The following is a 26249-nucleotide window of genomic DNA, read 5'->3' on the forward strand; positions in this document are numbered from 1 at the left end:
CATCTCCAGAGCCTCCCTGCCACTCCCAAGGACTGAGCTCAGAAGTGGATCAGCTTTGAAAGTCCTTCCCCAAGGGTGGCTAGGTCTGCTCTTGGGCCACGGCAGAAGATGAAAACAGCGAGACTCAGAGTCGAAGAAAAACCTTTATTCTCTATCAGGCCCCACACTTTATTTCCCCCAGGTAACTCCCTGTCCTGAAATTTGAATCGAACCACACACAGAGGAAAAAAGGGCGTCCTTCTCTCTATTCTTTCTATATTGCTATCAGCTCTTTGCTCCAGTTTCTCTTGGCCCCACTAACCACAGTGGCCGGGGGTGGGGGAAGGAGGTAGCGTTGGTACCCAGGAGCTAGGATAAGGCCCTGTCTTATTCATTGCCCCTCCAGAGCACCCCCCTTGGCAACTGGCCCTCCTCTGGCTCTCCAGGACCTAACCCTGAGGTACTGTTTTCCATAGCCTGTCCTTCCTGTGGTCCTCTCCAGTATGGTATGACTCTGTCAAAGACATATTCTCAAGTGACCTTGATCTCCATGGTACAGCTGTCTGGTTTGTCCATCCTTCCTAGCTAGACTCATTGGAGGTTCCATGTGAGGAGGTTCTATCACTGGGGGTCTGGCCCTTGGGTGGTTTTGTTCTCCAGAGATCCAGGCTGCCATGCTTGGGCCCTGCCAAGGTCCCATCCCAGATGATGTGTTCTTCAGAGAGGCCCAACTTTTGTGGCCTAGCTCTTCGGCAGTCAGGCCCTTTGTGGTCTGGCCCTCTTGAAGACTTGTCCTTGATAATCAGGTCCTCAGGGAGTGAAGGCAGCTGTGACCTGGCCTTTTCAGAACAGTGGCCCCTAGCTTTGAGGCCTCCAGGGGCCTGATCATCCAAGGGTTTCAATGGCCGCAGGCAGTTCTTTCTGAAAGTCTCTTTGGTGAGCCTGTCTCCTGTGTCCCCTGTAGCCTGACTATCTGATGATCTGGGCAGCTGTTGGCCAGCTTTCCTGTAGCATGGCTCCCTGTACTTGGCCCCAACAGTTCTTTCGTCTGTCATGGCCAGACATTCTGGCGATGTGTGGGATTGTGATTTGGCTCTCCAGCAGGAGTTATCGGCACACTCCAGCTCTCCAGTGGTCCTGTCTCTATAGGACTGGTCCTCCAGTAGTGGACCTGGTTGTGGCTGGGCCCTCTCACTGGCTTGTCCCCTGTGGTCTGGGCTTATGCTGGGCGTTTCTCTGGTCTGGCCTGCCTCTGGGGATCTCAGTGTTTGTTTGAGAATTAGGTACTGTTGGGGGAGAGGACAGGAATGTACAAAGGCCTGATGGGCATGGCAGGAGGCCTTCCCCTTCCCCCCACCCCTGGTCCTAAATGTACAGAAAGGGCTCTGAGGCAGCACCCACCTCCTTACGGCTATTGATGGCCTGTTGCAGCCACAGCAGTTCCATGGCCAAGTGGCTGCGGTGCTGCTGGAGCAACTGGAGCTCAGGCTGGCTGTGGGGCAGTCCTGGAACTGCAACTTCTGTGAGGGATGGATGGAAAGAGACGATTTTGAGGGGTAGACACTGGGCACTGGCCTAGGCTTAGAACAATGATACGTTCCCCGTCTACCTGCGTGTTGCCTCCAACCAGGCAGAGGGAAGAGGAAGAGGATGTGGCTTATCTAGCACAAGCCTTTTACTTTTCAGATGGGGAAGCTGAGGCCCAGAGAGCGTTAGGAGCTTGCCCTGATCTAGGCAGAGAAGTACCTGTGTTCCCCATCCCTGATGTTTCTTTGGTCTCCCCTTGGCTGGGTTTTCTGGTTTTCCTGCTTTGCTCAGCCTGAATCCAGGGGCTGTTGTCTCTGCAGGGAAGATTTCCTGGGTTTGCTGAGCTCTCTCCCGACTCCTTCAGCACCATCTCCTCCCAGATAGTCTCTCTCTCAGGATCTTTACATGGGAAGTAGCGCCGCAGTTTCCGTTCTGGATTTGGCACCCTCTCTCCCGCTTTCCAGGTCTGATTGGATTTTACCCTCTGAGGAATCAGTCAGAGAGGTATGAGCGCCCTAGAGCTACCTGTATCACCTCCCCCCACCCTCCATGTATCTGGGTGCCATGATCCAGTAGACAAATTGGTGAAGATTAAGAGTTGGGGTGTGAGGAGATGGATCTGCTGCCCCTTCCAGTGAGAAAGGCTTGTCAGCAGGAAGAGGGGGTTCCACCAGTCACTTGAATCCCCCTGCCAGCTCCTTCTTCCCTTCCCTTCTTCCCCTGGCGTGTGTAATACCTCTGAGAGAAATCGGGGCCTCGGAATCCAGCCCTCAGTCCACTGCAGAGTGGCCAGGTCACCTTCGATCTCCCGAACAATGGCCTCATACTCAGCTTGCAGACTCTGAAACTGGCGTCGGACCAAGAAGCCCCGGACGCAAGCCTGGTGTTTTTCAAGAGAAAAAGGAAGACCCTTATTACTGCAAGAAAGGGGCGTCTTGGGGGAATTCTCCCGGAGAAGTCATCCGGGCCACTGCAGAAGGGGGCATGGCCACGGGGAAAGGATATATGACGCTGTGCGCTGGGTCTCTGAGGGCTCAAGGGCGGGTGCCGTACCGTATTCTGCCCCCTTCGCTTTAAGGCCCTTCCCGCCATTTCCCTGATCCCTGCAGAAGCGTGTGGTGGGAGTAGGGGGCGCGAGGGGAAGTCTGTGGACCCCACCATTCTTCAAGGTCGTGAAGGTGGGTCATTATCTCCAGAGGTTGGCCGCTGCGCGGGTAGGGACTGAACGTGATAAGCTTTATCTCGCTCGAAGGTCCAGTCCAGACGAGAGCTCGTGGGGAGAAGCCAGATGCACCCGCTCCCCGCCCCCTGCCCCCCGCCCCCCGGACCTGCAGCACCGACACCTTCCGGACCAACTGCTCCCGCTCCATCCCGGTGCCAACGGCCCAGCCAGCCCGCCGGGCGCTGCGTGGTACGTCATCAGCCCGCGCCGCGCCTTAGCGGGCGCACGCCCCGCCCCCGCAGTCTCCACGGCAACCGTCTCAGCAGGGATGGAGGACTTTTTCCCTCTGACTCACCTACGTGGTGCCGGCGCCCCAAATCGCCCTCTTAGACCCGCACCGGGGATTCCAGCCCCACCTGAGCCGGACTTTCCAAAGCCAAAGTGGGCTGCGGATAGGGGTCTCGGCGGAGGCAGGGGTCGTTGGCGCCTTCGCCCAGTGAAGGCGTCATGAGGGGAGAGAGGACACAGAGCGACTTTCTTTCTTTCGGGTTTAATTCCATCCAGTGCCCCCCTCCCGCATAGCACCTGGAGGGCCGCGGAATACCCGCCCGAGTCCGTAAAAAGTCACAGTTTGAAAGAACGAGAGCGGGCAGTCGGCCTGGGTGCCACCTACACCGCCGACTGCTCCTCAGGCTCGGCGTTCTCGGCCAGGTGCAGCTTCTGTCTGTGCCAGTCAAGGACTGTGCGCCTTGGGCCAAGTCCTCCGTCTCACCCCCATCTTCCCAAACTGTGCAGAGGGGCAGGGGCGAGGGTCTTCGGGGCCGCCCGTGGTCTGAGGCTGCAGTCCCCCTGTCTGCCCCGCTTGCTAGGTAGCTGTCTTTCCTTACTCTTGATCCAGGTCATGCCATCTCTGGGTCAGACGAGCTGGTAGACCCATGAGCCAGACTATGACGAGTGAGTGTGTGTGTATGTGTGCTCGTGATTTGTGACTGAGAACTAGATGGAGAGGAGGTAGTCTAAATTAGTAAAAAGAAATGTACAATGCTGAAAGAGTAGGAGGGCATCAGCTTTGCCATGGATTGGTTTCACTGCAGAAATTTTGATCAGTAGGTAAAACATTCCCCACAACCACCTTTTCTGCCATGCTCCTCTACCTGGGCATGGACAATTTGTGCCTAATGCTGACTCAGTAGGGCTGAAAGGGATGGGAATGTCAGTTGTATGTGAATACTCCTGACGGTGTGGAGGGGAAGAGGAAACTGACCTCATCTCCAGGATACACACACACACGCTCACACTCACACTCACACACTCACACTCTGCCAGCTCCCTTGGAAAGGATACATAGAATTGCTAAGATCTTCCAGCTGTCAATAAAAAGAGAAAAGGAGGTTTCTGTCAGGAGGGACACCAGGTCAAACCCCAGATGTTCTGGGAGCCTTCTTCTGGTGGGGGTTGAGGGGCCCCGAGCCCTTGGATCCATGCACCCCCACCTTTTCCCCCAGGGGCCAGGAGTGGCCTTGGGAGCATGTGCCTCCCCCACCCCTTGGGGCTCCCAGGAACTGAAGCACCCAGCCCTGACCCACATTGCTAAGCAGCTGGTCCAGGTTGCGGTCAGCCATCGTCTTCTTTTGCTCCTCAGGCAACCCCTCAGTGACACCGTCCTCTTCCTCCTCTTCCTCCTCCTCTTCCCCACACACATTCAGGCTGAAGTGCAGCCGGGCCAGCTTCTCCTGCATCTCTCGCACGTGCTCCAGCTGCTCGAAGGAGCATTCCTTCCCTGGACAGCCCCTGTCTGAGCCCTGGAAGCGAGCTTGGGACCCTGGCCCCCCCTGCCCCAGAGACCAGGCTCTTCAGCTCCACCTGCACACCCTCTAGGCTCAGCCCCCAGGACTCACCGAAGGCCTGCAGCCGGCCTGAGTGGAAGTCATTGAGCAGGTTCAGCAGCCCCCCCTCCATCTCATAGACATCAGTCACCTCGGTCAGGAAGGAATGCTGCAGGGGAGTGCCTACAGAGCCGCCCCCACCTCCGGCCAGCACTGGGCGGCATTTCTCCTTGCCTACCCTGGATGGGGGTGGGTGGGCATGGCCATGGTGATAGGTTGGGGGCAACCAGACATCCCCAGATTTTTTGTGCCACTTCTATGCAGTAATTCATCTACCCATCCACCCATCCACATAAATGGATGTTTGTTCTTCTGTTCCTGACTGGGGCACCAAGGTTGGTAGTGGGGGCAGGGAATGGGGTGAGGAGAGGTGAAGGTAGGAGGTCAAAAGAAGTCTCTTTCTGCAAATGACTCACACACCCAGAGGCGTGCCTGGAAGGGGGCTACTGGGTACCTGTCTGAGCCTCTCACCTCCATCCTCTGGGACCCTGACATGTGTGAATTTGTTCCATGGGGACAGTTAACCCCTTATTGCCACCAGGGCCACCTTACTCTGCTCCAAAATATCTTCCTGCCCCTCTTCTACTTCTGAACTGTTTTGAGCTCTCCGTTGCCCTAGGGACACCGTCGAAGGCCCCTCCCAGCCTGACCTGGCTGCCTCTCCAGTTGCATTTCCTACTTCTCCTGCCCTAGACCTGAGCTTCCTCTATAACCTGCTGCTGGCCATCTAGAACATGCCTCTTAGGCAGGGAAACATGGTGATTTTACTTGGAAAGAATTGGTGAAAAATTTATTGTGTTTAGTGGGAAACAAACACAGACTCATTATAGGGTAGAATGCAGAATTTGCCATCATTACAAAGAATTCAGCAGAGAATTCAGTTTCTATGCCCCGGCTTCCCCTCCTCATTTCCTACCCCCCTAACACTCCAGGGTCACCAAACTACCTGCAGTTTCTGGAACCTTCTAGGTAATCTCTTTTGTCCATATTTGTGCCAGGTGGGTCCCTCAGCCTGGAATGTTCTTCCCCTCCATTGTGCTTAACAATTTCTCTGGCTCTTGTTTCCAGGCAGGGTGGCTCACTCCCTCCTCTGAGGCTCATCATCACATTCTATGTGATCCCAATGACCCACCTGGCCCTCTCCCAAAATACTTGAGGGCAAGGCCTGGGGCTGTCATCTCTGCGTTCCCAGAGGCTAGCTGAGGCCAACCTCAGGGAAAGCATCAGCTATTGCTTAGTAATCGAAGGCTGAGCCCACACTCCCTTGCCTACCTCCCCACAGAGATGCAAAGTTGGGATCTCTCCCTTCCTGCCCTGCTTCCCCTCTGTACCCACCTTTTGAACTTGGCCCGCTGCTTGGGGGATGGCAGGTGAGGGAGTCCCAGGGCCAAGGAGCCGCTGTGGCTGGTGGGCACAGGGACCCTGCGTAGCGTGCCTGGGGCTTGGGCAGGCTGAGTCAGGCAGGGTTTGGGGCTCCTCTTCTTCTTCTTGTCATCCATTGGGTGCTGCTGGGCCTCAGGCCCTGAGAGGGAGGCAGCCTCACTGAGATAGTGAGGGGCACACTCATCCCTTCACCCAGCAACCCGAGAGCTGCAAAGAAAGGGCCCTGGGACCATCCTACTTTCCCCTCAACTATCAGGGCCTCTATCCCCTCACCTATGCTATGGGGGCAGGGCCAGAGGCCAGCGCCTGCTTCTGGGGTCATGGATGTTTATTTGAAGGGCCTTCCCCAGTCCGCTCCAGGTCCCCTCCTGGAGTGAAAACTCTAGACCCTGCCTGATAATATCCTGCTGCTGCTGGGGTTTCCTGTCCCAGTAGCTGAGGGGGCGGGGCTAGCAGAGGAAACATAACAGGAGACGGGGTGGATGCCAGCTGGCAGAGCACAGCCAAGGATTAGGGGTGTCTTAACTAGGCCCTTTTATATCTCAAATCCCTCTTTCCCCTAGGCAGATGCTGACACACCCAGTCAGCACGGGGGGTGATCAAGGGCACAGGTGGGGGCACCCAGGAAGGCCCAGAGTTGTAGCCACCCGGGGTTAGGTAACAGCCTCTCGTAGACCCTGGCATCCCTCCTCCATCTCCCCACCCAATGCAAACAACAGGCGACTCCCAGAAAATCCTTGGGATATGCTTCCAGCAGCTTCATTCTCCCTTCTGAAAGTCCCAGCTCAGCTCACACACTGTCAGCCTCAGCTGCGGGCGGGTGCTTGGCAGCTGGCTGTCTTGGCCTCCAACAATGGCTGTGCCCGTGGCTGGCACCAGCCCTGCTGCTAAGGCCCCCAGGGTCTCTGGGGTCTTCCCCACTGGGGGGCCCACTAGAGGGGTTTCCTAAGCTGTTCACACCAGGCCGCTGCCACCACCTATCCTGACCCTGTACTCTGGGATGGTGGTGATGGTGGTTGGGGCATAACATTTAAACTGGCACTTGGCTGGCTGGCACTGAACGTGTCTGGCGGCATGGAGGGGAGACAGGAGCTGCATCCTCCGCCCCTCCCTACAGCAGCTTGACCCAATTAGGGACTTGACAGAACTGGAGCAGGCGCCCCACCTCCCCAGGAGCATTGGGGGTGACCCGAGATCTATTTCCCATGCTCACGTTCCGAAGCCATGTGCCATATGGATCGTTCAGCCCAGAGCCTGCATCCGAGATGAAGCATCAGACCCGCGTCATTCCGCCCCCCAGCCCCCACCCCCTCTGGGGCAACTGACCTGGAGCTTGGGGTCTGGAGTGAAGTTTCCCTGCAGGTTCCTCCCTCCCTCAGCTCTCTTTTCCCAGGGAACAGGAACGGAGGAACGCTAACTGGCAGGAGGTCGTTTGCATTTAAAGGGAAAGTGACCTTCTTTGGAGCTCAGGATGGAATTAGATGGGAGGAGCAGCCCCACATTTATTGAGCTGTTTCTCCCCACCTGAACCAAGGTGATGGTATTGGTTGTGGGATGGCAATCTAAAACACTTTCCTGTCAGTTTTAGAGAAGCTACAGACCCTTACAAAATGGTAGCAGCTTTGTCAGAACCAGGAGGGACTCTGGAGAGAGAGGGGGTGAGGAGGTAGAAGGGGAGGGGGAAGGGGAGGGAGAGGATGAGCAATCAGAAGTCGCAAAAGGATGAAACTGTAAGAGAACACAACCATCGCTTCGGTTTTAGATCTCCTATTACGCGCTCTTTTGTGTAATAATACAGTCGTAGTCCACAGCACACCGGGCTTTGGAGGGCGATCCTCATCACAGCCCTCAAGGAAGATGCCATTATCGTCCCCATTTTACTGAAAGGTTCCTACACTCAGCTGCTTCCCTGAAAACCGGAGGGATCAAGAAATTTGCCCAAGGGAAGAAGGTGAATGAAAGCTTCAGCCTCCTCGAAGGGGTAGTTTCTGAGCACCTCTGCTGGGAGCTTAGCTTGCCGGGCTTGGAGCCGAGGCTCTGAGCTGTCCCTGACGTCGCCCTGGAGCTGTCTTGTTTTTCACTTGCTTCTTCAAGGCACTGGCTGCGGTCCCTGGAGAGCATTACTAACTCCCCTGCCACACCCAGGCATGCCTGCCTGGTAAGCGCTGGGGGCTGTGTTCTGCCACCAGGCAAGGGACAGACCAAGGCATTTTACCCCTCCCTGACCCAGAGGCCTGGAAGACATCTTTGGAAGCGCCAGGTTAGAGGGAAGACAGAGCGATTCCCTGGCGCTTGACTCCAGCCTCCAGAAGGGAAACCTGAGCGCCAACAGCCGAGTGGTGCGACTGGTGCCGCCGCTGGGGAGGCTAGATGGACGGGGCAGCTATTTAAAGACCTGGCAGAGGCTCCTGGTGCAGCATCTGATGCAACAGGAGAGACATTCATCCTTGGTCAGGCTGCCCAGTAATCTCAAATAAAGGCCCCAGGGCAGAGCACACACCACCTGGCCACCTTCCCCTCCTGCTGGGCAGCTTCGGGGCAGGGCCTTTGGCTGCTTGGGGGAACCACGTCTGCAGATACCTGCACAGGGTTCTCTAACAGGTGCTTCCAGCACCCAGTCAATGCAGGACTTTTTCAGTATCCAAGGGGGTGGAGGGGGGGCTGTTCAGTCAGCTAGGACAAGAGCCCTCCCAGAGCTGCTAGACGGTGGTGCCAGGGCTCCTCTAGGAGAGCGGCAGAGGGTCCAGGAGTACCTCTGGGGTTCCCACCCCAGCTGTTTCCCTGGGAACCAGAAACCTGAAGTTACTCTCAGAGCTGCTTTGCTTGGGAGCTCGAGTTGGTATGGCAGTCCCCTCTCCACTGCCCCTCCAGAAGCTCTTTTATGGGAACCAATGTGGTCAGCACAGAAAAATATCGCTCCTTTGTCAGGACCTTGGCTGGACAGGGGCTCTGCTGAGTCTGCCACAGCCACTGTGTGGGGAGGGCACTGTAGCCGCCTCTGCCATTTGCTGGACAGTCGTGTACCATCCTTCATGAAATCCAACCCAGGCCCCACAGGGAGAACAGGGTGCCATATAGTAAGGTGCCCCCCATACAAGAGCCTCAGCTTTAATCGCCAGACTTGTGTGTTAGGAAGCCAGCCCCTTCTGAAGAATGTGGTTTTGTCAAGGAATGCACAACATCAGAGAAGTGGAGGTCCCTGCACATTCCCTTGGGTGGGCCAGTGACAAAGGATGCTGCCCATGGCCGACTGTGTCAAACAGCAGTGATGACAGTGGTCACCTGTCTTAATTTGGGCCTCAGCGGGCCTATGACCAGCTCTTTGCACTCCCTGCCTTTCATTCTTTCTTCAGGGGCCTTACCAACTTCATTTAAACACCTTCGGCAGTTCCCCCCTACCCCATGGATCCAGCCCAAATCCCTGTCGGCTTAAACACAGGCTCTTGGTGATTTGGCCCCAGCCTTGACCCTTCCCACTGCCCTCCTGTGAATCTGCATTCCCAGGTGAACCACTTCCAGTCATAAATCCTGCTCTTTGGGACAGAGGCCCTTTCTGACATCCAGTCCTCTGCCCCTGAAGCAGGGACGGGCCCACCTCTGTGCTCCCACATCACCACCGACGTTTCTGTATTCTAAGTACCTGTTTCCCTCGCTAGCCTGTGAGCCCTCGGGATAGAGACAATTTTTGATTGAGAGAAATCACCTCTGACCCTCTGCTGTATGCTGACTTTGCCAAGGGCTCTGCTCAGGAACCTCAAGTAAATTTGCTGGTGTCCAGAGCCCACGTGACTGCCGGGCGGGAGAGCCCTCTGGGGGATGCAGGATGCCAGGGCACAGCCACAGCGACTGTGCAGCAGAGATCCTGGAAGATCAGCGATGGTGTGAGTCTACAAGCATGGAAGGGACTGGATGGATCTAGAAGCACTAAATGGCCACACAGGACAGAAACAAGTAAGGCAACAGACTATTTATATAATGTGGTTTAAAATACATCAAAATCAAACCCCTGGGCTGTTGTAAATACCAAAAGAAAAGCTGTCAGCACAGCTTCAAACAAGTCTGGGCGGCCAGGTCAGGCTGCTGGGAGGCAGAGCTCTAGGGACAGAGGCAGCCTCTGGGAAGGGCTCAGGGAGCAGGCAGATGCCTGGCTGCCCCTGCGGTGACCACCCCCGCGCTGTGCAAGGTGGGAGGGCTGCACGATCAGTTCAGCAGGTCTTGGTCTTCCCCCAGGAGACCCCAGGGCAGCCCTCAGCAGGGTCACGATGGGGGTTGGGGAGCCTTCTCCACAGAAGTAACATTCTCTTACAGAAAGTGCCTGAGCCCAGCCCCTGGTCCAAACACCTCATGGAAAACAACAAATAAAAAAGTGCTGCCGACACTTTGCAGAACCCTGTGTATATGAAGCTCTCAGCTGGAGCTCTGGGCTGTGAGCCTCACCTGTTGTGGTCCCCTGGAGGAAAAGCTAGCAATCTAAGAAACCAAGACAGAACAGCTCCTGGTCCTAAAACTGAGGTCACGTGCACGGGCCTGCCCGGGCGAGGAAGGCACTGGCCTTCGTTCATGACTGGCCTCCTCTCCTGCATCCGGCCCAGGCTCCTGGCCTGTGCAGGCAGCACTCAGGCACCTGAGCAAACTTTGGAAAGCAGAGCAAGCAGAGCAGCTGTAGTGACTGGTGAGGTTTGGTCAATGAAGAGGATAAAAAAGGGATCAGAGCGCCACCTCCAGCCTGGCCTGGGCACCTAGAAACGGCTGGAGGCGACAGCAGAGGTTCAGTCCGGCCCCAGGCCCACAGTCCTCACCCGGGAAGCCAGTAGGGGCCCCCTGTCCCTAGCTGGGCTCCCACACCACCACCCTGGGCTCCAAAAGACCCAAGCCCCCTGTGGACGTTAGCGAGGTAGCTTAAGTGAGACAGGCAGTTATGTGAGCCACTGCAGGTCTCTCCCTTCTCTTCAAGGGGGAAGCTGGATGCCTCTGCCCCTTCCTGTGCCTCCTCAGCCCAGCAAACCCCGTGTGGAGCCAGCAGCTCTTGTACCCCAGCCTGGGCAAAGGGCTGGGGGGTGGGAGGGAGGCCTGACTGGAGCAGGAAAAAAAGGCAGGTTTGGGGACCATCCCACCTAGGGATTCCAAAGAGGAGAAAAGATCCTGGGAAACACTTCTCCACAAGAGAGCAGGATCTCAGCCAGGGATGCAAACAGGTCTCCACAATCAAACCCACTGCCAGGGACAGACCTTGACAAGAAACAGAACAGAGATTAGCAGGAAAACACTGTGAAGCAGACTGGCGGTCCCTGCCGGGGGCACGAGAAGGAACACGGGTGTGTGTGACACATTAGCCATCTCTCCTCTAAGTCAGAACCTGATTCAGGAACACTTGTCACTCCTTATTATGAACCTACTCGCCTGAGGGATTAATTCAGGGGCTGAAAGAGGGTGGGCTAGTTGTAGAAGATGAAAGGAACAGTGGGACAATGAAGTAGCTTCAAGGAAAGACAGCCAGAAGCAAAATTCCAACCATTCTATCCATTTTGGTCTGTGGCTCCCTCAGCTAGGCGGAAGCTGAGGCCCAGCTGGAGATGGGGCCTTGTAGCCCAAACCCAGCAGAGCCCTGCTTCCTAAGACTTATTCTTTGTCCCAGAAAACTGCTCGTATGAAAAGACTGGCTAATACACTGGCAGGTTTACCTCCAGCGGAACTTTCAGAGTATAGAGTAGTGTATACTGGGGAGGACAAACAAAAACGTCCGCAGCCTGCTTATGGATTTCTGGGGTATCATTTTTATCCCTTACGATGCCATACAACAGCTGGGGGCTGGCCTATGGGCTCCCACACAGGGAGGGGTGGAACCCAAGGGAGGACAGACCTCAGCTCTTGGGCAAAAAAGAGGTACCAGGAAATGGGACAATCCTAAGGACTGTACATCTGGTGTGAAGAAGTGGAAAGGGACCCATAAAGCCAAAGGAGCAGTTGGGCCTGGGGACCAGCAAACTGCTGTGTGGAGACAGAGGTAGAGGGAATCAGAGGCGGCCTCCTAGGATTCAAACCCACAGGCAAGCTTGTGGCAAAGCCATCAGAAACTCTCTCCTTTCTCTCACTCTAAGGAATCTAGTCTCACCAAACAGGTGGGGTGGTGGGACACTGGAGACCAGAACCCAGGCACCACTGCCATGGCACCCCTGCTCCTTCCTTGGCAAATCCCCAATACAGACACTGTCATGTGCAAAAAAAAAAAAAAAAAAAAAATCCTTTGGGTGATCTCTTGTCAACCATTTGTGCAGGCTGGAGAGGCACCTGTGAATGATAAGGCTACTGAGAAGCATCACTGGCCTGAGCCCTCCACTCCCAGGGGGCAGGCGAAGCAGTGCCTGGGGGGCTCCCTAACAGCACATCAGACCACAGAAACATTCTCTGGCCCCTCATCCTGGGTGAGAGAGCAGTCCAGTCACCCGCTCTGGGTGCCCTGCCACGGCTCTGCCTGGGAATATCTTTTTCAGGTCAAGAGAAGTGAAGGAGTCTCTGGGGGAGCTGGGAGAGTCCGAGCTGCCCAAGCCCTGCACGTGAGAAACACAGCCAAGGCCTGGGCCTGTCACTTGTCATGAGCCCCGAGGGTTGGGAGGCAGGAGAAACTCAAGCCACTCGTCCTGCCAGCTGACCGTGACAGCACCACAGAAGACAGCTCCTCTTTTAAGACTCTTCAGCTCACAGAAGAGCCATCGACCTTATCTATACACAACCCGCTCCCAATGCAAGTCCATTTTACATTACAGACAGAAATGTAGGAGGCCTTGCACATATGCCATATACATGTAAAATGGACCTACCAAATCCAAAATTGCAAAGTGTCAAATGCCAGCCGGCCAGAGCACCCCAGCCTGAGCACTGGACGGCTTAGTGGGGGGAGGCTAGCATGGGCCAGCCTGGCCAGGCTGCCCGCTCCCTTCCCAGCATGCTTGAAGTGCCAGGCTCTCTAGGCCATTGTGGCGCTGGGCTCCAGGGGCTCTGATTGGCCTGTGGCTTCTGTGCTCAGTGCTCCAGGGCAGCAGGCACCTTCTGTGGCCCTTGAGGGGTTGGGTGCTTGTGCCCCAGGCACCTCGCCACCCTGCTCCTTGGGAGCCTCTGGCCTTTGATCAGGGCCGCTGTTAGGGAAGAGGCCCTGGCCACTGGTGCTCAGGTCCTGTACCCTCTTATTCAGATCATTGCGCTCGGTCTGCAGCGCCCGGCACAGCTTCTCCAGCCGCTGGATTTTCACCTGCAGGCCCTCCAGCTCCTTGTCCCGGAGTGCTTTCTGTGGAGAGGAACGGGTCCTCAGCGCCATTTCGTTACCACCCCCCACCCCCACCCCCACATGGAGGAAAACGCTTTCACTTTAACAAGGCTGGGAGCAGACCAGAGTCAAAAGGTGGCCCCCTTTTCTAATAAACAGCCCTGGTTTATGCCACGAAGTGGCTGCAGTTGAGGGTAGGATGGTGCAGAAAAGAGGCAGGGCTTGGAGGTCAGACAATGTATTCCTCCATGGAGCCACCAGGTGACCCTGGCAAAGTCCCTGGCTTTTAAGCCGATTGCAATATCTGTAAAATAGGACTACTAACCCCCACCTCACAGATCTGAAGGGAGGTTCAATGAACTAGCCTATCTAGAAGGTTCAGCTTGAATGAAAGCCAAGCAGCAGCTGCTTGAGCACTGTTCCTTTTCTCTCCTACCTCTCAAGTCATGAAACCACAAGTTATCTGGGCCACACTGAAGGCAAACCATGCACATCATTGGCAACTCTTGCTTTTTGTTTTTCCAGCTCCTTCCTTCCATCTGCTCCCTTTGCTCCCACTGCAGACCTACCACTGGACTCGCCTCCTCCCCTGGGCAAGCAGCCAGGAGTTCCTCTGGGTGTGGACAAGCATGGCTATAAATCCCAGCACCCCTCCTTGCTAGCTGCATCACTTAACATACAGGAAAGGGCCCAATACTCAATAACTGCATCGCTGCCCCCCACCAGGCTGCAGCCCACACGTGGCCCACCTCCTCAGCCATCTCGAGCAGCGCTTTGTTGCTGCTCTCCCAGCGGGACCGGTACATGGTGGTCTCTTTCTCCAGCTTCTTGATCTTTTTAGTCATCTAAGTTATGTGACAGAAAGAAATGGTGAAATGGTCAGGGGTGGCCTGCCTGTGAGTCTGTCTCCAAAGTGGGGAATGGTCCAAGAGGGCAGGGCATCCCGCGGCACAGCCACCGCCTCTGTGCCTCCTCAGGAATTTGCCCAAGTTAAATGCCCATCACCACCAACGAGAAATGACAATGCTGCCCCTTCTCTGGGACACTCTGGAGGGTGCACATACCACTGAAGCTTCCTTCAGAGGGGGATCCCTTCTAATGGACCACTCAATTACAGGAAGCTGGACCCCCTGAGGCACTCCAGGGATGGGGGCTTCCCAGGCAGGCCCAGTGCTCAATCCTGAAGGACGTAGCCCGTTCCCCAGCAGCCACACCCAGCCTGGCCCATCGTTACCTTTTCCATCTCCTGTTTGAATGTGGTGAACACCTCACTGCTTTTGGAAAGCGTATTCTGGAACTCTTCAAACTTCTCTGTGTATAAGGCAAGCTGGACAAGACAGAAGCCCATTGGTGAAACTGGTTTCTCTGGAGGGACCTCTGATCAACACACCCACCCATCCTTGGCCCCCTGGCCCAATGGTTCTATTGAAACCATTTTTCTTTAAAATAAAGACGGATAAGGAAGCAGTGCCCTCTTTCTGGCCAGGCAGAAACCTGTCCCATTTATAGACTTGACTATGAGCTGAGCCTGAACCCAACCCACCTCCTCTCACTCATATTTAGAAGGATATAATCCAAAATGCTAACTCTGAGAAGTAGGATTTTAGGTGACACATTTTACCTCTGTTTATTTTCAAAATTTTCTTCTGGAATCAAGTCTAACTTAATTTAATTAAAAATAGCAGTTTTGTCCCATCTCCTCAAAAACAGCTCAGTCCATTCAGGCTAGAAGTCAGGTCCTCTGAGCTCACCTAGCTACCTAACCACCATCACACAGGTGCTGGAAAGTTTCACAGAGGACAAAGGCTCACCCAGGGTCATATGGCTGTCCGAGGTTGAGTTGGTCCTAGAATGAGGGTCCCATTTTCCTCCCCCTGAGAATGGGGCCCAGTGAGGCAAGGTCAGGTAACACTGTCTCACCTGCTGCTTCAGGTGAGTCTCCTGCTGCTTCATCAGCTCGCACATCCTCTGGGACTCCACTGCCTCTTTGAGGAGCTATTTCCAAGACAGGACCCCAGATCCTGTCAGAAGCTTCCAGGGGCTGTGTTTGGCTTTTTTTTTTTAGCAATAAACACCAGAACCCACTGAGGTTTCCTGAGGCTCTCTGGTTTCTGAGGAAGCAGTGCCCTCTTTCTGGCCAGGCAGCAGCCTTTCCCATTTACAGACTCGCCTGTGAGCTGAGCCTGAACCCAACCCACCTCCTCTTACTCCACCCCTTGCTGCCCCTGGGGCCCGAGCCTCACAAAATCCTTCTCCCGCTGGTGCCTCTCCTCTGCCTCCTTCAGCATTTCCTGGGCCTGCTGGAGCTTGGCATCCACCAGCTGCTGCTGCAGGTCCTTGTGTTTGAAGACTTTGTCGATATGCTGCAGGAAAGCATGGTGTGAGGAGTCCGCCTGAAGTTCTCTCCCTAGGGAGGCCCAGTAGCCACAGGGACATCCCATGTGCAGGGACCAGGGTGCCCTGTCCAGCCTCCCATCAACCTGACGTGCTGGACACCTGCATACAGTCCAGCACAGGGACCCCCGCTTCCCTGGAAGGCCTGCTCCCCAGCCTCACATCTTCCCCCATCTGAGGAATCAGTCTCATAAGAGCACAGGGGTTTGGGATGGTCTCAGGCCCAGGGAAGCCAAGCAATAGATACATTCAGCCCTCCAGGCCCAGTGTGGATCACTCCACAGGGCTGGCAACCTTCACCCTTGCAGCCCCTGACTTCCTTAAATGAGAAGGGCAAACACTGTGCCACCACCAATAAAACAGCTTGACTCAGGTGGCAGAGATTTGCTGTATCTCTAAGTGAAAATTAGACAGACAGGTGCATTCCAAGGACTAGCCACCCTGACTGCTGAGGAGCTGTGGAACCTGGACCAGGGATGGAGAGAAAGTGAAGGACTCAGGTGCTGCTTCAAAGGCAAAATCCACTGAACTTACTGAAGTAAGGGACATGGGAAATTTTATTTATATTTTGGATGGGGTGGGATGGGTGAGGTGGCTTGGAGGCAGGTCCAGTTTGGGACAGGATGAATTTCTGTGGCCTGTGATCTGAGGTTCAGAGGCTCAAAGGGGACAGGATGGTAGGGCCTGGATCTGACCCTAGGGAGGGGCATAGATGAGACGCAGCGGAGCCTAATAGACCCACATCCCCACCCCCACAGGCAGTACCAAGTCCTTTTTGCCTCAGGGGGAGGGAGGGGGAAGAGAAAGAGGGTCCTCAGCTTCTTGAAGTGGGTGCCTCACTCTGTGATGGCCAAAAATCCCCCATGTCTCTCAGTGCCAACGGAACAGAACCAAACCAACTCTCTGCAAACCAAATGTACCACAAGCAGCCCTGTTCCCAGAGGATGAAGTTGTGAGGGATGGGTCAGAGGAGCTGCCTCCAAGCCCTGCACGCACGACCACCACAGTGAGCTATGAGCCCAAGAGAGCAGGGCACTGCCCATGTCACCCACCACCAGACCCCAGGGCCTAGGAAGAGGCCTGGCCCAGAGCAGGTCTGTAGTGTCCATCTGCTGAGTGGACATATGTCCCACTCGTCTGTCCAGCCTTCTCAGGGAGATGTGGTTCTCCAGAACCCCAGGGAAGCCAAGTGATGGGTGTGGCGACCCAAAGTAGCAGAGGGATTCGAGGGCCTGGGCAGTGACAAACGGTGCTGTCAAGTGGCAGGGGCAGCAGAGCAGCAAGGAATCAGAGACAGCAGCTCCTGGAATCCATCACTGATACAGGCCCAGACCCTCCCCTGCGATGCTGAATTCTAAAAAGCTCTGAAAATGGAAATTGCTGTAAACTGGCAGCCAAACTAAACCAGTACCACTGTGAGGCTATTTATAATCTGAGTATTCAGAAGTTTCACTGCATAAATGTTAAAAAGGTCTGATTTGAGGGTGCTGCTCTAAGGCCCTCCTGGGGATGCCACGTAATATACACATCTGTATTATCTTCATTCTAAAACCTGGATGGTTCTAAATTCTGAAAGGTCCTGACCCTATGCTTTGGAACCAGGAACTGGGGACAGAGGCTGCATGGCAGCAGGTGAAGTTTCTTCACCCACTTCTCTGTGCCTCAGTTCCCATACCCATGGGGACGACAACATCACTCCCCTCCCAAGGAAAGAGGAGGAAAAAGGCCACGGAGCCGGGAAGTACTGTGCTGGCACCTAGCCCTAGCCTGTGACCACCTCACCTCCTCCCGCAGCTCGTACTGCTCAATGAGCTTCTTCAGCCTCTCGGCCAGCTCCATGTTCTCCTGGCGCAGCTTGGAGTTGCGTTCGTTGTGCTGCTCCATCTGCAGCTGAATGTCATTCAGTGTCACCTGGAAGTGCGAGGTCACCTCCTTGCGCTTCTCCTCCTCCTCCCGGGCCCGCTGCACTCCTTCTTCCTAGGCAGAGAAGGGAGCCCTGGCCCCATCACCCACAGCTCCCCAGCCAGCCTCCACAAGGCTCCCCCAACTGGTCCAGGGACGGTCCCCACCAATAGCCCTCCTGCTCCCAAATGAGGAGCAGCCAGGCTACAGGGTTGTTGGGCGACGGGGTCTCCTAATGAACCCCTCTGCCTATCATAGATGAGACTGTCTACCTAAAAAAAGGCAGGCACACATGTGAGGACCATTCTGAAGCGATCTGAGTCTCCTGACTAAGTATTTCAGAGTAAGCACCTCATTTTAGCATGATTTTATCTCCACTGCCTACCCCCAAGAGACTAAGGTGTAAATGTTCAGTAATAACTCAGGCTCAGCAAGGTTGTGCAGAACTAGGCACTCAGACACTGCTGGTGGGAGGGGATGCCGCTGCCCCTTGTTGGAAAGCAATCTGGCAAACTCTTTTAAAATTCAGAACGTGCATACTCTTTGGTCAGGCCATTTCACTTCTGAGATTTGTCCTATATAAATTCTATATAATTGGCCACGGATATACAAGAATTCCTATTGTAGCTTGGATAAATACATTATATCCAAATGATGCTGCTGTTAAAAAGAATGAAATGGCCCTATGTAAACTGATAGGGAAAGATAAGGCATTCTGGAAAGTGAAAAAATGAATGGGATACAAAACAGAGCACGTAATAATTTCATTAAAAATTGTATGGAAGAGTTTACATGCAGAGAGGGAAGTCTAGAAGGCTTAAACTTACATCCAGGTAGGTTTGCTTTACAGTAGATGCTGCTGGGCAGTGGAAACCAGGAGGGTGGCAACTATTACCTTTAATTTCTTATACTTCTGTCACCTGTGAATCCCTCACATCAAATATTAAATTTGTAATATTTAAAAAGATAAATGCTTATTAACAACAACAACAACAAAAGAGCAAAATCAAGCTGCAAAAACCCAGCTATTTGATGATTCAACCTGTTATAAGAATCATTTAAATTTGTGAGGATATGCAGATGAAAACAATCTGGAGGTCACAGCAGTGACCCTGCTTTTTTTCCCCCCGCTGTGAAATGTGGTTCATCTGACAGAAAAGAATACAAAAATGTTGTGCAAGAACATATCAGAGACCTGGGGGTTCTCTAAGGTAGTGACCCAGCTTTGACCCCAGGCTGATCCCATCCTAGAAGAGCTGCTTGTCAGCGCTCGCCCCGGCCTACCCCTGAATTGCTACTGAATTGAGAAATGTGGAAACCACTGCGTTTGGGTTCTCTGTTACAGCAGCTTGGTCTTCACCTCGTACAATACCAAGTAATACCAGTAAGTGTCAAACTGCAGGCTGTTACAAGGTAACCAAGGTAGGGCACTGGGGGGCAGTAGTGGGGGTAATCTATTTCTGTACCGCAAGCCTGTGCTACTTCTTAAGGGGAAAACCCACCAAAGGTAAGTGGAAGCCAAACAAAATCTGTGTTTCCCTGTGCAGAGGTCCGGGCAGCCTACCTTGAGGGAGCGGTTGTGCCGCTGGAGCTCGCGGCACAGGCTCTCGAGCTTGCTGCGGGCCAGGATGGCCTTGCTGTGCTCACCGCGCAGGTGGTCCTTCTCCTGCACCAGCTGGCTCTGCTTCTTCTGCAGGAGCTTCATCTGCTTCTGGGAGTTCCGATGCTCCTCCAGCTGGAGACCAGAGGGCAGGTGGGCACCCCGTGGGGCTCTCCCGGATGGGGGTCACCCTGCTGCCCCAGCCCAGCCCCTTCCAACTCCAGCTGTAGCAGCTGAGGCCACCCAAGCTCTCTCACACCCAGGCACCCATCCTCCCATCTGCTCTTCACAATAACCCCAGCCGCGCCTGAAGGTGAAGGAAACAGGCACTCAAAGAGGACAAGCAGGGGGTTGCACAGCCAGGAGATCCAGTTTCTATCCCAGCTCTGACTGCAGAGACAAAGCTCTCAAGACTCTGCAGACCACAGCAGCAGGCCACTGTCTGGACACTCAAGCCGCCGGAGACCACCTGCCTTGTGTGCAGTCCTCTAAGACTTCGGCGCTGGCTCACCATCTCTTTCTCCAACACGATTCCTAACACCATTCTTGGTCATTTCAATGCAGACAGACAATCCTCCAGACTCCCTGGCCTCACAGCCCTTAGCTTCCTCCACAGACCCTGTCCCCTGCCCCAGACCGGGCCCACGCCCATGGTCCTATTCAGCACTGTCCACAAGAAATATAATGTGAGTCACGTACACAATTAAAATTTTTCTAGTGTCCAAGTCAAAAAAGTAAAAAGAAATAGGTGAAATTAACTTAAATAATAGTTTTTAAATCCAATATTCAAAAATACCATATTTCAATATAGTATCAATGTAAGAAATCTGTTATCTGTTTCACATTCTTTCTTTCATCCTAGGTTTTCAAATTCTGATGTGAATTTTACACTTACAGCTCATCCAAATTCAGACTAGACACATTTCACTTGGCTGGTGGCTACCATCCTGGGCAGTGCAGGTCTAGACCTTGTTACCAGAACTATACTCACTTCCATCACCTCAATTTCTAGCATCCCAGACCAGAACCATCACCTACCTTTCTAGCCCATTCCCTCCAATACCTGTATTCCCAACAAGTCTCCGACCCTACTGGACCTCCAACCCTCCTTTCATCACTTCCCTCTTACCCGGCTTAGATTCCTTACACCCTCAACTCTCTCGCTCCTTTTCCCCAGCCAAATCCCAACCCCAAATCAACCATGTGCTTCCTCTGTACCTGCCCTTAAGCACTCTTTCTTGAAGGCTCTCACTTTAAATCCATGGCCACCAACTTCAGGTGCTGAGCAGCCCTTCTCTGCCCCGCAACCCTACTCATTTCCCATGCTATTCACACTCCCTCTCATCTAGCCAACCTCTTCACCCTCCTCCTCCAAGCTCCCCCACTCCTGCTATGCCCACCTTTCCCATTTCCCTGAGAACACAGAGGCAACCAGAGAAGTGCAAGCACCTGCCAGTCCACCTGTATCCGTCCACCTCATCATCCTCTCCTCCAGTCACGAGGACCTGGCTGCACTCCTCACCTAGACCGAACCCTCTCCTCTGCTGGAGGACATCACCCCAGCACCTTGCTCCCTCCTCTTGCATCATCCATCTTTCCCTGGCTGGATCATTCTGAAAGGGTGTGATCTTCTTTATATCTTTTCTTATATTTAATGCTTACAATAATCCCATTAGGGAGGTATGATTTTACTTTTTTTTTTTACAGATGAGAAAAGTTTCTTATGAGAGAATTCCAGCTAATAATGGATGGAATAAAAGAACTGCAATGATCATCGATGGATACCACTGAACAATCTTGTATCACTGAAAGTGGGAAAATACACTTTGTATCTCCTGGGATGCAACATGAAGTACAGATGCTACCTATTAAGAATTCTTGTCAAAAAAGTTGAACCTTAATTGGATCAAGCTTTTAAACTTCTACTCCCTTACCAGAAATAAAGAGGCAAAGGAACAAGTTAAATGCCACCACAAGGAAGACAGCTAGAAAGTGGGGCAGTCTACAGGACAACTGATCTGGTTTCTGCAATAAGTCAATGCCATGGAAAAGAGGTGTGAGGGGAAGACTGCTCTGGAGTAAAAGGACTTAAGGGTTGTAACAACCAAAGGTAATAACTGGAGTTCATGTGGACTCTGATTTGATCAAAGTGACATTTTCAAACAACTGGGAGAATTCAACTATGAACTGGGTATTAGAGAACACCAAGAGACTAGTATTCATTTTATTAAGTGCGATAATGGCACTGTGGCAGGTCCATATTTTCAGAGGCTGCAAGCTGACATCGTATCTGAGCTAGGGCTCTACCAACTGGGACTCATTCTTTGAGAAATTTCTTTCAAGGGATGCAAAGTTTCTCCTCTTACTTTCAGCCCTGAAGAGGCTGGCTGGATCTTGACCCCCATTTAACAGAAGGAGAAAACACTCAGATAGAGGCTGAATAGGAAACAAGCCAATCACCTGCCCCTGCACCCCCAACCCCACTCCAGGTAGCCTGCTGACATTCCAAACGCAGGGAGGGTACGAGGGGAAGGCTAGAACTGACCAGTTCAGCATACTTCTTGCACAGAGCTGCCAGCTTCTCCTCTGGAGTACTCAGTGTGTTCAATGTCTGCATCAGCAACGTGATCTCCTTCCCTGCAAGACACGGGGAGCAAAGGCATGCACACCCTTCTCCGCAGCTCCCAGAGCCCTGCCCAGGCCTGGCCTGTCCACCTGGGTCTGGAGGCAGCACCCCTCACCAACCTCTCTATTTCTGCTTGTTGAACTGGCTGCCTTCCCTGCTGGACTGCACGCTTCCTGAGGGCTGGGGCCAACCCAGTCCTGCTCATCACTGAGTGCCATCACTATCCACAGTGCCTACTGCAGAGGATACGCTCCACAAATGCTTGCTAAGTAAAGAAGCACCACTGGTGGGAGGAAAAACTGCCTGCTTGACCAAAAGACAAAAGATGTCCCACCTGCGAGTTATGTGCTACTGTTTCAATGCAAGAAAGGTCCTGCTGGAAGAGAAAGAATCCAAAAAGGAATGGGTCTTCTGGCAGGAGTACTAAACTTCTGTCAAAAGGAAGCCAAATGGTGAACTTTAAAATGTATATACCTTCCATATATATGATCCTAAGGTATGTATTTCCTCTTTAAATGAGGACCACAGGAAGAGGTAAGAAAGTGGAGAGAAAGACACGGATATAATGTCACCTAACCTCGATTCTTCATACCCTTTGGAAGGCTTTCAAATGACTGTCAGTCACCGCCTTTTCCCCACTGCCTGTGACTGAGTCAGTCTCTCCACTGCTACGCTGGAGGGCCACCTTGCACAGCATAGCACTGGGGTCCTCAACTGTCAGTTTTGGGAGGCTCCAAGAGATGCGTACAGAGACTGCCAATCACTGACAGACGGGAAATCTAGCCCATGGGTGGGTTTTGTTTGCCTCCTAGCATTTCATTTTCAAAAGTTAAAAATCTAGAGATTTCACTTTACTTTGGACTCCTGGTGTTTCTTAAAAGACAAAGAAAGAAACAAAATTCCGGATACACTGAGCCTGTAGTTTTGCATGTTGCCAATTGACTAGTACTAGGTAGATGACATAGGCAATTCTCTTGGTCTTCACAGGCTCCCTAGCTAGCCTGGCTTATGCAGACATTTGAGTTTTTGACCCCAGTCTAGTCTAGTCCTTTTATAGGAGTAAAGTGGAACCTATGGCCAGAGCGGGGAAAGGACTTGCCCAAGGTCACACAGCAGGTTAGGGATGGTTCTGGCTGGCACAGGAGACCACTCAGGCCTCTGGCTCTCCGTTTCTCAAAGAGAGCAGGTTGACTTTCAGCCCCCACTTGCTCCCAACGCCAGGTGCCCTGGTGCCGTGAACAACCTGTAGACCTCTATGCTGTAGCCCCACTCTACTGGCTCTGATTAAGCTAGCATGGCTTGCTACCCTGAGTAGTTCCTCTAACTTCTGGCAGAGCAGCTAGCCCGAGGAATGTCAGGTCCCAACTCCTTCCCCTCAAGCAGCCTTGTAAGTAGCTGCCCTCTACTCACCCAGACCCTTGGCTTTCTTCTTCTCCTGTGGTCTACGGTGGTCTCGGTCTCCGCTCTCATCACTTGCTCGGATCTCTTCTGTGCCTGGCTCCCCTCTGGAGGTCTCCTTCTCGCCATTGACTACTGGGGTCACTGGCTCAGGCTCCCCATTCCTTGCTGTGTAGTTCCGGGACTTCTCTGCATCTTCAGGTTCAGTGGGCTCACCCTGGGCCCCATCATCACCTGGGCCCCCCTGATTGATGTCCACACAGTATGTACTCAGGATGTCTTCCAACTGGCGGCTCAGCTCCTCGGAGACATCATTGAGGGGCCCAGACTGAGTAGTTCTGGTTTCAGCCCCTACAGCAGCAGCAGATGAGAAGCAGAATTAGAAATAAGATGGTTATATCATTGGTTGGGATTTCTCATGCCCTGCTAAACTCCCTGGTGGGGGTTAAACATTGTCTACCCTCTTTAGGCCTCAGTTTATTTACCTATAAAACAGTATAACTACTTACTGCCACCCAACAAGGTGTGTTGAAGGATAAGAGGTCAAGTATGTAAAGCAAGTGCCATGGGCTAGGCAGGTAGCAGGCACTCACTTTCTAGTCTATCGCTTTCTCTTTCCCCCAAAAGCCAATGTTTGCCAATAAAAAAGTTCCAGAAATGCCTCAAATATATAGACCCACTAGTGACTGACTTGTTTCCTAACAGGACCTAGATTTGCAGGTTAGGTCTCTCATTTGACTGCCACCTGGTTAATCCTGTTAAAGCCCTCTCTCAAGAGAGTTCTGTTCCTGTGCTTGGAATGGGAGGCTCCATCAACTCCCCCAAGAAATGGGGATCACACAGACTCAGCACCATCCTTTTCTCATTCCACATCTCTGGTCTCTAACTCCAGAAGCTACACTACCGTACCACAAGTTCCTCCCCAGATCACCGGAAAAGCAGAGCTGACACACACCCTCAGGCTTCCCTGGGGCCTGGCTGCAGGAACCTTCAGTTTCTGTCGCAGGAGTGGACTGGCAGGGCCGCCCAAGGGCTCCCTCCGGTCCTGCTTCCGGTTGCCCCGGGCTGCTTTTTGGGTTGAAAGTGTTGACTGACTGCTTGGCAGCCCCATTCTTTTTGTCTTGGTTCTTCATTGTAGTTTACGATGCTAGGTTAGGAGCAGATCCTTTAGAAACAAACACAGCTGCTATATGCCAGACTTGGAAATTCTTCGCAGTCTGCCTGGCTCAGAAATTCCAAGTCCGGGAGCACAAAGCTCTTTAAAACCAACAAAAACAAATTGGCTGGCCTTCACCGGAGGGAGCCAAAGGTTCTCCTGGTCACTGGGCGGACAGGGGAGTCTGGCTTGCCAAGACAGGTTTTCGGGGCTCCCCTCCCGGAGCAGTCGAGGAAAGAGGCCTCCTTTTTCCCGAAGCCACTTCCCGGCACAACACGGCCCCCTCACCACAAGCCGAAAGCGGGATTGGTTCACGGTCGGAGACTGACGTGGCGGGACGCTCGATTCCCGTTCCCTCCCCGCCCCCAGACCCCACGTGGGCTCCCGTGCGCGCTCGCAGACACCCACGCCCCGCGCGCCCTCCAGTCGTGCGCGCGGCACGGTCGCGCATGCGTGGAGGCATTAACCCGCCCTCCGGCCCGGGCCCACGCCCGGAATCACCGAGATTCCTGCCGCTGGCCGGAAGCGTCCAGGCCCACAGGCCCTTTGATTCTCTCCTTCCACTAGCCGCCACAGCACGCACCTCACCGCTGACGTCCAGACGGGTTCACCCGCTCCGGCTTCGCGCTGGAAAGCCTGGGCAACCGCTGCCGGCAGTGCCGGGCCACAGCCAATCGATAGTCCGCGCTCTCGCGGAGCTTGCTGGGAAACATGAAGCGAAGGCGCCTTTTGAGGCTGCTTAAATTGGGAAGGCGGGGGTAGGCGAGGACTACGTGTCCCTTCATGCACCGGGGTTAGCTGACCGCAACTCCCAAGATGCAATAGAAGGGGCTTTAGTCCTAGGAGTCCCAGGAGTTCGAAAGCAGCCATTCTGCACAAATACCGAAGTCAAGTTCTTTCATGTTATGCAGAATCGGTGGTTCAGCCACCAAGCCTAGCTCCTGGTTATTCTTTCCACCATCCGCTTTACCGTGAACTTCTGTGGCTATATGTTCTGGGCTGGGAACCTGGAGACCTGTATTCCAGTCCTAACTACACTAATTTGCTGTGTGACTGGGCTCCTATTTCCTTATTCAAGTGGGGACTTTTAATAACAATAACGGTTTGTTGAGCGTATGCTGTGTGCTTTTCCGGGACCTACTAGTTCAATCCTCGGGTACTCATTGAAGTAAGTACAATTGTTATTCCCATTTTACAGGTGAGGACAATAAGATAAAAAATAACTTGTCCAAGGTCACACTGCTAATGAGTGGTTAGAGCAGAGATTCAAAACTATTAAGTCTCTCACCATCAGCCACCGTTAACTACTCTGCTCCACTTTCACCTGGAATAACCAAAGAAATAATCATGGCACACTTACCCTCAGGATGAGTCAAGGTAACTTGTGAAACTAAGTTTTTCTTTCTCCTCCCCATCACTAACTTGGCAATTAGTCCCTTTTTGGAAGGGTCTGAGGGGGTCCTGCAGGGAGAGCTTGGCTTGGGGCAGAGATTCCTAAACCTTTTCTCTGGCCCACCCCCTACAGACAAAGTCCCAGTAGTACTGGGGCTAAAGAGAAAAAAAGCCCAAAGGTGTTTTTTTTTTTTCTTTCTTTCTTTTCTTTTCTTCCAAATGTGAGATTACAATTCTTTATCTGCCTTTAGACAATGGAATAAAGACAAACGTTGTGCCTGGAATTTATAGCCTACATGGTTTGGTTTCTGCCTCTTTCCAGCCAATCCTCCCTCTTCTCTCTGCCTTTTGATTCCAACTATGTTTTTAGAATTTCTGCAATTTCCCAGGTTTTTGCAGATGCTAGTCCTTCTTCCAAAATGACCCTCTGGCAAAAACTAAATCTTCTGAGGCCCCGCTCAAAGGTCACTTCAGAGCCTTCCCAATGTTCTGCAGTCTGTCCTAACTCTCTAGGTCTGGACAGAGCTGTTATTACAGCATTATCGGTAAGGGTTGAAATTACTATTTATTTACAAGCCAAAGA

General features: G+C 53.2%; 3 protein-coding genes across 6 annotated transcripts; all 3 read right to left on the reverse strand.

Annotated features, from left to right (window-relative positions):
* Positions 1–130: 130 nt before the first annotated feature.
* IQCC (IQ motif containing C) lies at positions 131–2904 on the reverse strand. The gene is given in 5 exon segments (XM_037827867.1): positions 131–1265; positions 1381–1499; positions 1726–1990; positions 2243–2386; positions 2835–2904. Coding segments are annotated over 5 exon segments (1407 nt in total). The 5' UTR covers positions 2877–2904; the 3' UTR covers positions 131–428.
* A 348-nt stretch (positions 2905–3252) lies between these two features.
* On the reverse strand, positions 3253–7564 carry CCDC28B (coiled-coil domain containing 28B). 4 transcript variants are annotated; one of them, XM_037827869.1, is made up of 7 exons: positions 7264–7564; positions 7151–7191; positions 5890–6076; positions 4567–4733; positions 4255–4448; positions 4013–4035; positions 3253–3392 (listed from the first exon to the last, which is right to left on the reverse strand). In XM_037827869.1, exons 2-7 carry the CDS (start codon positions 7161–7163, stop codon positions 3338–3340), a joined length of 639 nt encoding a protein of 212 aa, XP_037683797.1. In that variant the 5' UTR covers positions 7164–7191; positions 7264–7564; the 3' UTR covers positions 3253–3337. The 4 variants fall into 4 exon arrangements, with proteins under 4 accessions (XP_037683797.1, XP_037683798.1, XP_037683799.1 ...); XM_037827870.1 differs by lacking the exon at positions 7151–7191 and having other exon boundaries at positions 7264–7563; XM_037827871.1 differs by lacking the exon at positions 7151–7191 and having other exon boundaries at positions 5890–6144; positions 7264–7563.
* A 2325-nt stretch (positions 7565–9889) lies between these two features.
* On the reverse strand, positions 9890–25024 carry TXLNA (taxilin alpha). The gene is made up of 11 exons (XM_037827866.1): positions 24858–25024; positions 24074–24283; positions 23131–23469; positions 21640–21731; positions 19059–19229; positions 17375–17569; positions 15442–15561; positions 15119–15193; positions 14433–14525; positions 13948–14043; positions 9890–13219 (listed from the first exon to the last, which is right to left on the reverse strand). Exons 2-11 carry the CDS (start codon positions 24249–24251, stop codon positions 12902–12904), a joined length of 1677 nt encoding a protein of 558 aa, XP_037683794.1. The 5' UTR covers positions 24252–24283; positions 24858–25024; the 3' UTR covers positions 9890–12901.
* Positions 25025–26249: the final 1225 nt, after the last annotated feature.

The sequence above is a fragment of the Choloepus didactylus genome, chromosome 2, assembly GCF_015220235.1.
Source record: "Choloepus didactylus isolate mChoDid1 chromosome 2, mChoDid1.pri, whole genome shotgun sequence".
NCBI classification, from domain to species: Eukaryota; Metazoa; Chordata; class Mammalia; order Pilosa; family Megalonychidae; genus Choloepus; species Choloepus didactylus.